We start from the raw sequence: 13,223 nt of genomic DNA on the forward strand, positions 1-13,223 counted from the left end.
AAAAAGCTCTAGAAGCAATAAGTGTATCTACTTACTTTTTAATTGCATAAATGAATTGTGCCATAAGAGAAATATCTCATATAGATGTTTTTTTAAAAGCTTACTTTCCTTTCTATAATCTTCTGATCTTTGTAGTATCACAAAGTAATATGTAAGATTTCAAAGAATAGTCAAGGTCTGTGGCATACACAAATAGGTGATGACGTTAAAAATTCAAAGAGAAATAAGCTTTGCAAAGATAATAAGAGCCTGGTACTTAAATTGTAAAAATGTCTGGCTCAAAGTAGGTAGTCTACATTTGTTAATGCTCTGTGAGACATTAGCCATTACCGTGGTTATCATGTAATCATGCAGACAGCCTAAGATAAACTACCCAAATCAACTGAACTATAATGGCCTAATGTCTCTAAATGAAGCACGTTCCCTTCCATCACAGTAACCAGCCTTGTAGCACAGAAAGTCCTGAGTCCAGGCAAACTCCTCAGTCCTGGGCAAAACAGGATGTTGGTCACACTCCCTCCTATTTCCTTTCTCAACAACCAACAGAGACATAGTAAACTTGAAGATGTATTCATTATGGTTCAAATCATCCTCTTCACGTTCAACAGGAAGTTTCCTGCCCAATGGTGCTCATTCTACGGATGTAGGTGTTTTCCTCTCAAGCAAGAGCAATGACGTACAACTGAGATTTAACCTCAACAGGGTAGAATAAAATGAGGATTTACCAAAATATTCAGTTTGACATTTATGAAACATCCCTCAGAAGTTATCATTCAAACTGACATATTAGTTATGAGAGTTTGCTTTAAGGTACTAGATATAATCAATCAAATGAAAAGGAGCTATTTTCTTATTCCTGTATAATTAGGAAAAAGAATAGATTTTAATAAAAGTGTATCAATGAGTTAAATTTTGTCTAATCTAACCTCATCTTAGAAACTAAAATACTGCTGCACTTGTTACCTTCCCACCATTTATTCTGCAAATACACTGATCAGTTTCATTTAAAGAAAATAGAAATCTTTTATGTTTTCTCAGGAAATTGCCTCTAGTAGCAATATGAGATAACTGGTCTGGTTTAGATGATGGTTTAATCCACACCATGTCATAATTCATGTAATAGCAAGTTACATCCTAATTTCTATAACCTTTTCATATATTCCATCATTTTCTTAGGCATTTTTAACACTGACGCTATTTTCACTTAACGCCATTCTCTAGGGTTAAAGCACGAGTCACTTAGAGCAAAATACTTTCTCAAACCTAGAATCCTTTGACCTGAAATTTTCATTAAGAATGATTTAACTTTTTACACCTATTTTTCAAGAAAGAAAGTTTTAAAGAAATCCAGCTTGAATCCAATGTATATCCTTAAAACTTTTATTGGCTACTATTACACTAAATATGCCAACACTCACTTATTGATAAACACATCATAAACCAATCTGCTTTTGGAAAGAAACATACACAGAAGCAGAAAATAACTGTCTGAAAAAAAACACTGTAGCAGAACATATTTCTCACATTCTTTTTTAATTAATTGAAAAATGTCACTTCAAACTTTATATATATGTAAAAGTAGAATAAAATGTTTTCATAATTATCAGTAACTTTAATACCACACAGCAGGAATCAGTGAGCTATCACTTAAGAATCTTTGTATACGCATTTTTCCCTAAAAGACTGGTAAACCCTGCTTTTAATCCCCCAAGTCATCTACAATATAATTATTGCACAAATAGTCAATCTTGTTCATTAGTGCAGACAATTTTAATTCAACAACCCAGTTCACTGGCGTATCTATTTTAGACACAGGCTGTTCACAATAACTGGTCTCACATGTTCCATTTGTACAAGTAGCCATGGCAACCAATACAGTTAGATCCAACAATTCCAAAAGAAAAATTACACAGGACTTTCACTATCATCATCATCATCATCATCACTACTATTATTTGCCATGAGGTGATCTGAATACATGTAGAAAACTATTACTTAAAAATACTTACTTTCAGCATTGGACAAAGTGCAGGGATTGCAGTCAACCAAAGCTAACTGAAAATGCTGCAAGAAAAGAATGAGAAAATCAGTGCACTAAATTCAGTCACATAAATGTGTCTTAATTTTCAGGTACATAAAGTCTAACATAATCATGAAACTACGCTATGCAAGTAAAACATACTAGACAACCAACTAGAATTACTTTGTACATTTATTGCTGATAACAGGCTGTTGGGTTACTTTCTTGAGACAGTTGAGAATGGAGAATTAACTTTATCAAGTTATCCCACGTATAATTTTGTTCATATGAAAAAAGCTTCAGAAAAAGTCTTCAAGTAAATAGTATCAGTTATAGAGTAGTTTAATAGTTTAATCATGGGGCGCCTGGGTGGCTCAGTCGTTAAGCGTCTGCCTCCGGCTCAGGTCATGATCCCAGGGTCCTGGGATCAAGCCCTGCATCCGGCTCCCTGCTCTGTGGGAAGCCTGCTTCTCCCTCTCCCACTCCCCCCGCTTGTGCTCCCCTCTCTCGTTGTGTCTCTCTCTGTCAAATAAATAAATAAAATCTTTAAAAAAAATTAAAAAAATAGTTTAATCATTATTTCAAAAACAAAGTAAAAGTTCAATGGTATTAATGTCAGAATACCACTGCTTATCTCAAATGAGACATGAACTTTAGAAACAAACGAAATACTATGACAATAAAGGGTAAAACTATCTGCCCTTACTGATTCTTCAATAATCATTGTATTTGGTGCCTTTTTTTTTAAGATTTTATTTATTTGTGAGAGAGAGAGAGAGAGAAAACAAGCAGGGGGAGGGAGAGGGAGAAGGAGAAGCAAACTCCCTGCTGAGCAGGGAGCCCGACACAGGGCTTGATCCCAGGACCCTGAGATCATGACCTGAGCCGAAGGCAGATGCTTAACCAACTAAGCCACCTAGGTGCCCCTGTATTGGGTGCCTTTTAAAACTGAAATACTACCAAGAATGCATCAAATAGCCTGTGTTGAAGTTCATCTATGAAATATAATTATCTTTTTAGAATGCATGTACTATTATATGTGTAGGCAATATTCAATCACTAATAGTTTACAATATCCATCCATGTATAATAACATCATATCATCCTGCCTGAAAAATGCATGTTAAAATTCAATGAATAACACTAATTTCTAAGAACACAAATCACGATCAAGAACACTAGGTAACATTTGACATCCATCTACTTTATCAACATTAAACCTGGTATATAAACTAAGAAGAAAACAAGTACTAGAGTTGGTATAAAATCCTTAGTATAAAAAAAGTAAATCTCTCTGAACTCTTCTAAAAAATATTTCCATATATGTACATTCAGATTTTCTGAGTCCCTACAAGATTTTATCATTAAAAGTAATCAACAGCCAGAGTATAAATCCTTTTTTTAAAAATTGACAGTAAGTTTGTTCCTATCCACAATTCAAATATCTAAATAGTTGTATTTTTTATAACTACTGGACAAACTGAAAATTGACATGCATAATGACAACTAGATATAAACTCAAAAAGACTTTCTTTATCAAGAGAAATAATCATTAGTAAGCTTTCAGTACTGTATTTCAATACAAAATGAACAAAACTGCACTTGGTCAACTAGAACCCTCAATTAACAAAAATAAACTAATGTCAGCTACCCAGTGTTACAGTGAAAGAAAGATTACAAGGCATCGTTTGGCATGAACATGGTAGCTATCATATTCCTTCATGAATGTCTGTAATGCGCAAGCATAATGAGGCAAGCCTACATTTGCAGTACTCTTGAAAATGTAAGGGCTGTAATATTCTGAGTGGGCAAACCACTAACAAAATGACTATGACCCTTAAATATTAAACATTTAATCCATTCAACAAATGTTTGTCAAGTATCTATAATGTCCTTAAGACAATGCAGGCACTAGGAATACAACGGTCAATGAAACAAAAGTGAAAGTTATTCGTCATGGCTGACTAAGTGAAAAAAAAAAATCCAACATCTGAACACATTAAGAACTGGAACTGCTTTTATTAAAAGGAAACAAAACAAAACAACAAAGAACTGCCTTTATTCTTCCCTGGCCTTCTAAGCAGACTGGATATACAACTCAAACATCCCTTTAATGTGCTACCACAGCAACAGAAACCAGATTATTTGTATACCTGAACCTAACATAACATTGTATGTCAACTATACCCCAATAAAGAAAATAAAAAGTGAGCACTATGAAAGCAAAGCGTGCTTTATAACCACTTGTCTTCCTGTGGACAAAAAGAGCAGCGCAGTAGCCACACATTCTGACTGTACGACATTTCTGAGTCTCATCTATCCTGTCGGCATATGTAGAGAAGAGAAGACAGACGTTTCCTAACTGAGCCATCAAAGGATACAAACTGACCTGCAAAGAAAGACTTCAAGATGGCAGTATTTTAATTTTACTATTACAATGATGTCTCTCTCACAAAGAGCAGAGAGATGCATAATTCGAATTGCCTAGACTACATTTCATCTATCAATATGCAAGGTCCTGCAATGAAACCTGGCAGAAGCAATTCTGGACCATGTTTTATAAAAGTATTAATCAATCTTAAAAGCACCAATGAAGTCACTGATGTATCATTTCAAATCCACAACATCATGAAATATTAAACATTTCCAAACAGCAACAATATAGAAAAATTACTTGGCAACAGAGTACATATTCAAAAACATGCATGTGAGAATGAAGGAACTTAGAGAATAATTACTAAGTATAAGAAACTAAGAAAAGCCACATAAAACTACCCCATGTAAAGAAAAACAAGGATATGCTTCCCAGTAAACTGAAGGGAGATGAGGGACTGGGTTGGGGATGACATGACCTCAGAGTTTCATCTCTCATATCTAAACCAGATGCAAAATAGATGTACCTATTAACATATAAGCCAGCAGAAATGACTATCAATTATAATAATCAGCCCCCAGGATCTGAAAATACTATGGTAAAATATCCAGCACCCATCCCTGCAACCAACAGAAGCAGCTAGGAAACATCTGTGCCTCACATGGAAATACTGCAGTACTGAAACTGACTATTGCTGTGTGAAATAGTTACTACGTGGTAGAGGCTTCTGCCCTTCAAAGACTACATACAAACCTCAAGGCAGAAAGCATTCTATAGAAAATTAATTTCCAAGCAAGACTTACCTAACACATTTTTTTAATGTTACGGTGGTTTTCTTTTATAGAGCACTTCTGGTCCAATTTAACAAAAAAGATCTATTCATAACAACTTCTGTTGACATCTTTATTACCAAAGTCACCTTTTGTTTTAAAAGCTTTTATTTCACAATAACTTCATAGCATTTTGCCTTATATAGATTAAGGAACTTGATTTCTAACTGGAGGAGGAGAATCTATATTCATGTAATTAACATGTAAAACTCAGGTTTCAAGACTTTCTCTTTAAATTGTTTTACTTCTAGCTGTACAGTCTGATTATCTCACAAATCTTTTCAATTGTAGAACCCTTCAACTATATTCCCAATCCTGAAGAAAGCAGTGATATAACTTTTGGGGGGGTAATTAACAAATTATTTATGTGTGCATAAGTTATTAAAATTTAGAGCAATGTTTGGATTCCAGATCCAATCTTGGATGTTCTTAATCAGTGGGTTGGAGCTGACATCCTGTAAGCCAGAAAAAAAGGTTCTACAAGTGTCCAATGCACAATCAGGGGTAAATGCCACTATTTTAGTTTTTAAATTGTGTCCTTGCCCCCAAAAACTCTACTTCAGACTATTTAGACAAGGTGTGTGTAGTCGATACTGTTGTCTCTGTTCAATTAGTGTAGACACAGCCTTTAGGAAAAAAATGTTGGCAACACCAGGCACCGTGCTATGGCTATGCATCTACGAAACTGAATGCACGGCTCCCTGAAATGAATGTTCTGTTAGAAGTTTAAAAGACAATTCCCTAACGGAATCCAAAAGATGTAGATGAGGGGAAAAAGAAAAGAAGTAGCACTTCACGCTGAGGAAACAACTTAAGTCATTTTTACACAGCCCTTATGAAAGAGGGCTTTATGGACCATTTTAAGTGAGAAGAGGGAAGATAAGTCATGTACTCTTCCAAGTCAAGTAATTTTTTCTTTTTCATTGTTACAGATTGCCACAATTCTAAAAGTAAGAATTAAAACCAACAACTTCATTCCTAAACCTAATAGTCTATGATAAATGGATGAGACTAGGGAAAGGTCCAGGGATGTGATGGTACTTCGGGGATTTGGTCTCTGAAAATGAGAATACAGAACTGAAAGTGGAAAGTTCTAGTAGGGCTTATGTGTCACACTGCTGGATAAGCTGATGTGACTGAGGTTCTTTCAAAGCCCTCAAACTCAAGTTCTTCTGATTCTCTGTAACACAAGGTTATTACAACTGTTTTGAGGAGAAACTCTACTGCACACCAGTAACTAATAGCTAATGGATCCTGGCAATCTTCACTCAAAAAAGAAGTTTCCAATCTGGAGTTCTCCAAAAGTATCCTTAACAAAAAAGTAAAAGAAAAGACACTATATACTGAAGATGTTCAAAATCTTACTTCTTTTCACAGCCCTCCTTTATGGCTCCAGACTTCTGTCTGTCTATACCAACATCTGATATCCCTCGGGTACTTCCACTCAGTATACTCCCAAAGGACTCATTGCCACTCAGAGCCTTTCCACCTACTTTAGTTAAAAAAAAAAAAATGAATTAAGCCAATAAATGAGGAATCTATTTCCACACTGAATCAGTTAATAAATTAACTCCTTAAGATTTATAGAATGTATTACCTCTCATCCATCCATCCACTGAGAACCCATTTATCCCACGGGTCTTGCTCATCTTTTTTCCTGTAACAGTGTCCTACCTAGTCTCCCAACTCATTTCTATTGTACTTTACGAAAGTACAGGTATACAACGGACTAGAAATTTTAAAACACTGGTTCTAATATGCCAAATTATGAAGGAACTTATATTGGCATCCAGCCAATTACCAACAGGTCCCCATTAAAAAGCCACACTCTTTATCTTTAAAATCCAAAAAAAGTTCCAATGTTGCCATAGTCTAGGGAAACTTAAAATATGTAAATATTAGGGAGAATTTCTACATAATCTTCACTAAATTAAATAGATGCACTGGCATTAACTGACTGAAGAATATGGGTGTTATGACATCTTATTTTGCATTTCCTTCCTTCCATGAAGGAAATAATTAAGGGTCTGCCAGGATGTGAAAATTAGAGGCATTAAATAACTATCAAAATTAGTGTACTTTTATTGAAGTAATGATCATACACTGCCTCAAATATATAACAAATGTAAGCAATTATCATTAACACCATTAAAAAGTAATGAAATAAAATTCCAAATTAATTATATGGTGTTAAAGAGGCAACCAAACCCCCCTGGGGGCAGGGATATCATCTGAAGCAGGTAAGAAAAACAACAAATACCATGTAGAAATGTCACTCTGGAATGGACCCTGGTTCAGATAATATTAAACTAGTTAATAAATTAAGAACTGATACCCCCACCACTCACTAAACACATGAAATCTCTACTGACCAATTTAATGGAAAAGTAAAACCGTATCATTGAAAAGTAAGCTGGGCATTAACTTCACATTTCTGACGATGGGCAGAGTAGCAAAATTACAAGTATTAAATTCTAGGACGGGAAAATGGATTTCACAAACAGTATCTACACTGGTCCCAAACTGAGGAGTTTTAGATATAGTAGACAAACTGAGAACTAAGAAAGGGGGCTAAAAAAAACTTGTCAGATTCTTCCATATATCTATATATATCTGTGTATGTCTATAAATTTAATCTTTACAACAATCTTGTAGAGTGGGGACAGTTACTCCAGTACTATAGACACAAGAGGATCAGAAGAGTTAAGCATCTTGCCCAAGGTCACACAATTAGTCATATGGCAGGGTCAAATTTTAAAACCAAATTTGCTTGCTCTGAGAGCTGTTTACATAGTACCAAAACAGAATGAATCTGTTTCAGAGATACATTTTGGTAAAAAAGTTATTACCAGGGATACAAATAAAACGGGAGGCCCTGGAATCCACTTCATGTGTAGGTGAAAATAAGAAATCTATTATGAAAATAAACTGCATTTTATCATCGAAAACCTGTAGATGCTATATCCCTCTTCAAGCATAGGGAAAGAAAATGAGGTGAAGACCTGATCTATAGTGGATGGATTGCCCACACCAAAATGCTATTTTTTTACCCACCCCTCACTCCTCCACCAGACAAGAACAGTGTATTTAGGGAATTGAGCCCTGCTCCAAAACTGGGCCTAATTGGTCTAAGAGCAACCACATCTTTGATAAGGAATCAATTGAGAATGGCCAGTGGCTCATTTCTGGCCAACGAGATGCAAAGAGAAGTATTCTTGAAGAGATCAACAGGAAGTCAGGATCTTTCTCCTTTATGACATGATGATTGGATATTTACTGAGCACTTATCATATGCTAGCACTATACTAAGCACCTATACCACTACTCTAAAATATTTCTATATGAGACATGAAAAATGAATCATCTCACTTTGATTGTACCCTGCAATTGTACTGAATTCATTTATTACTTCTAATAGTTTTTTGGTGGGGTTTTTAGGGTTTTCTACATTTCACTTTGATTGTACCTCACAACCAGCCTTAAGAATAAGCCAACACAGAACAAAGAAGAAAATGAATCCTTGATGAAACCTTGGATCAGCTGAATCAACCAATCCGGAAGGCTATACTTCACATGTATTATACAAGCTACTTTTTTTTAATTGTTATTTTAATCAGCTTCAGTTGGGAGTTTCTGAAGTTTCTGATTGTCTATACCAAAAAATGTGCTTCTAGGAAACAGCTTCAGTAGTTGAAAAGTCAGAGGTTCCCCATCTATCCATATGAAACTAAAATACTAGCCAGTCCACTCTAGGAAAATTGGAGGCCACCTAAGGGGAGAGGGACATACCACTCCTTCTGATTCCTACCTTCATTTGCAATACCTCCTCCTTGACTAAAAATGATGATGCCTAAAATTCTGCTTTTGAAAACAGACAAGGAATAATGGAGAGAGAAGCCTAAAAAAAAAGCTGATGTCAAAATGAGATAAAAATCAAAGGCAACCTTCTTGTTATGGGGAAGAGAAATAGCAAGGACCCCTAAAATTCTTTTCTCTGTTCACACAAATGAAATAAACATCAGGATGATTATCAAGTATTTTAACAAGAAGACTGTACTTAAAACAATTTTTATTTTTTTAAAGAGTTTTTTGCTAACATTGCTATGACTTGAAGGTTTGTTAGCCTTTATGCCTGAACAAACAAAAGTTGTACACAGAAGTCTCTACTGAACTTGAGTAAGCAGGAATACTTTCAATTCACCGTGGAACACTGTCCAACACTGTTTCTCCTGATTATAAAGGATTTTAAGTACTGCCACCTTCATAGAAACAGAGCTCTGCATCCACAGAATTATGTAAGACACCACTATACTAATGTTCAGAGATAGCCAAATTCTATAATATGGGACATTATCTGATTATTTTTTCCACTCAAATATATCTCCTGAGCAACATTTACCAAGCTGCTATCAAAAACATGTCTGCCACACATAATAGTTCTATTGTGACAATACTTTAAAATGATCAAATAAGTTTATTTTCTATTATTAGACATTTTAAGAATCTGTTAGCTTATACTGTGAATGTCCAAGAGGAGGTTAAAATATGCAAGGTGGCATATCTAAACTTATTTTCCATTTCAAATCCACTCACATCCCATAGTATACAGTTGACTCTTGAACACAGGTTTAAACTCCATGGGCCCACTTATATATGGGTTTTTTTTTTTTTTGCATCAATGTATTTTCTCTCTTATGATTTTCTTAATAACATTTCCTTTTCTCTAGCTTACTTCACTGTAATATAGTACATGATACATATGTAAACTATGTGTTAAGCAATTCTAGGTTATAGGTGAGGCTTCCAATCAACAGTAGGTTATTAGTAGTTATATTGTTGAGGAGTCCTTACATACAGATTTTCAAATGGGGGGAGGGGATTGGTGCCCATAACCCCCACATTGTTCAAGGGTCAATTATCTGAGAAGTGCTGCTCTATATTTGAGGAAATCTGGCAATTTCCAGGCATCCTTTACTCTCCACACTACCTAATTTTACCTTGGCACCAATTCCTCAAACTGCACTTACCTTTGACAACTGTGTAAACAAAATACTTCACATACTTGTTTTAGTGTTTTTGGTTGTATATCACTCTTTCATATTATCAGCATTGTTCTTTATAAACTCGTGAAAGATAGAAACGGTAGTTGTATAATTGTCTATTTTAAAACTCTAGAACAATTAAATACAGTTTTTAAAAAAAAACCTTCAGCAGTACCTTATTAGTAAATTCAAATTACAACCTACTGTAAAGTCTCTTTATCATTCTTTATCTCCCTCCCCGCCCTTCAGGATCAAGATAATCTGCAACGGAAATATTTAGAACATGGCAACCATTATATTCTTAAATTCACAAGAACTTGAACTTTTTCCTAAAACTTCTAATACTTCAAAAAGCAATGCTTTTGTTGCACAGGAAAGCACTATTTTCATGAAAAGCCCAGTAAGACCTAAAGTGATGGCATAAACAGCACAAGAAACTCAATAAAAAAAATTGAGAAATATCAAATTTCCATAGTAAGTGAAATATTTAACCAACAATATATTTTCTTTTTCTAACAATGTTTATATTCACAAACCAGGATTCAAATAACTTGCAGAGAATACTTTTTTAAAAATTTAGATACGAGATGTGCCCTGCTGGTAGAGGTCGACAGATTTCTAGTGAGATCCATGCAAATAAATAGGCCAGGATGGGATCACAGACAGAGCACCATTAAGCAGCTGGACCTGACCTCTATGCTGGCCAATCACTTATAGTGGACTGACTTAGATGTCCAAACTGAGATTGAAACCTTCAACTTTTCCTGATGACAGACTTCAATTAAAACTTAAAAAAAAAGTTTAATGATATCATCAGTTACCTATGTCTTAGGATAATTACTTGGTACCCTGAAACCCAACCTTGTGTATCTTCCAGTTCATAGCTGATAAAACAGTTCTTTTGCCTAAATTTTCAAATTTTCTTTTGAAGTGCCAATATAAATTCCAACATTTCTCAATGCTCTAATATTTAACAACAACCCATCCCCCCAAAAATGCACAAAATGAAACATTGTATCTTGGAAAAAACCCAATAACCTACCTTTAAACTAGACTCATAGTCTGTATTCACTTTGAACATAAGCCCAAGTCGTAAATGAATTTCCTTGGCTCGACAAAAGCTGGGATCAACATAAAGCACCTCCTGAAATGCTTTAATTGCCCTGAAAGAATATAGACATAAGATATCTTAACTTTTTAACACTTGCATGAATTTTTGCTTGGTAGCACAGTAAAACTTCTGCTTTATGCAATATGGTTTTAAAGAAAATGTGTTACGTGAAATGTATTGTTTAAAAAAAAAAAAAGACTGGGAAGTGGCACCTGGGTCTTTTATATAACTGAATGTATATCATCTAATACAAAAGGGGAAAAGGAAGATCAGACGAATGTATAATCAACTGTTCAAATAATATTTTATGGCTTAAAATTCTCAGTTTAAATAACTGATTTCATTGTTTCTGGAATTTCCTAGGGGAAAGAGGGGTGGGGCAGATAGTTTTGTTTTTTTAAAAGAGGAGAGATTAATCCTGTTTCTAGTCTATTCTGTAAGAATAAGTCATTTAAAACTTTGTCTTTCATGTTTAGATTTACAATTCATATGTATCTTATTTTTTATATGGTGTGAAGTCAGATTTCATTTTTTCCATACAGATATCCAACAGCCCCTGCATCATTTGTAGTAAAGCCCATTCTTAGCACAGCTCTGCAGTGCCACTTTGTCCTAAATCAAATGTCCATTATTTATGTAGGTCTGTTTCTGGGTTCTCTATCATCTATCACTTTCCATTGGTCTATCAGTCTATTTTTGCCCCAAATTCACAATTTAACTTTTATAAATGGTCTTGATTACCAGTAGAGCAAATAACAAGCATAAGGAAGGAACACTTTTCACTGAATACACTTTTATACACCTTAATTTGATCATGTAAATATACTACCTACAAAAAATAAATTAAAATCATGACAAGGAAAAATGTCTACTTTGAATTTTGAAAATTGTAACAGCAGATACAACAATATGTTGTCATTTTAAATCTCTCTACAGTATTTACTTAAGACTTATCCCAAGTACCAGCTAATATATTCTTTGCAAAGCTTTTTACCAACTATTCTCTGCCTCTACTTATCTTAAAGGTGGTTATTTAGAATCTTAGAGGATTCCAAAAGAAAAGTCAATCTTTTATATAAAAAGTTCAAAATATCATACCACAAAACAGAGCACAATACCCCCTATGTCTTTTAAGTAACTTTATTTTGATTCATGCATTATCTATATCCCAAAAAAATTGTGTGGGGCTATGTATATGGTTATTATAAAATTAAGGGTTCTAAAGGGTAATGTTGATCATGAGGGGCAGGGGCAATAGGTCTGGCATCAGATACTTTTATACCTGGTAAAATACTTACTTCCTGAAGAGGAGGCTGGGACCTATGTGTGAGATGGCTTTTTAAATGTGTGGGTGTATATGTGTTTTATTATCTGATGTGTACAGGCAGAAGAGGGGAGTCAAAGACCTGACAGAAAAGAATTGGTATAAATTACCATTCTCATTCAAAGGCAGCTTTCTATTTCTCTCAGACTTCAAGATACTTATCTGCATGTTATTAAGACATTCTCTCTGTACTATTCTCAAAGCTTTCTAACAGGAGGAGGTACAGTTCAGCCTTTACTATTCTCCTGGTCATGACTAGTGCTACCACCTTCTAATAAAACAGGCAACTGTTGGGGGGTGGGGGTCAGCATATAAAAGGTTAGGAAGAGAACAACTGCAGCTGTAAATGAGGCCAATTAAAACATGATACAATTGGGAAAGGGTATGCAGGAGTTTGGGGGAAGCTTTTGGGCTAATAGCAATTTTTTATTTCTTGACCCAAATGATGGTTATGAATGTTTACTTTATAAATAACATGTTAAGATGTATACTTCTGTTTATACATTTTTAAGAATGTTATAT

The 13,223-nt window shown here is 34.7% G+C and overlaps 1 protein-coding gene across 11 annotated transcripts in view; it reads right to left on the bottom strand.

The window, feature by feature from the left end:
• The window catches only part of KDM6A (lysine demethylase 6A), a 209,424-nt gene that overhangs the window by 86,641 nt on the left and 109,560 nt on the right, over positions 1–13,223 (bottom strand). For 10 of the 11 annotated variants that reach the window (XM_025857363.2, XM_025857360.2, XM_025857365.2 and 7 more), the window contains 2 exons: positions 11,309–11,429; positions 2,010–2,064 (listed from right to left, as the gene is read on the bottom strand). In XM_025857363.2, coding sequence (XP_025713148.1) covers positions 2,010–2,064; positions 11,309–11,429 — 176 coding nt within the window. Of the gene's footprint in view, positions 1–2,009; positions 2,065–6,589; positions 6,678–11,308; positions 11,430–13,223 lie in introns of those variants that run through there. The other variant, XM_073901901.1, reaches the window with a different exon arrangement.

This window comes from Callorhinus ursinus, unplaced genomic scaffold (genome assembly GCF_003265705.2).
Source record: "Callorhinus ursinus isolate GAN/ISIS: 27379988/994484 unplaced genomic scaffold, GSC_fseal_2.0 scaffold16, whole genome shotgun sequence".
NCBI classification, from domain to species: domain Eukaryota; kingdom Metazoa; phylum Chordata; class Mammalia; order Carnivora; family Otariidae; genus Callorhinus; species Callorhinus ursinus.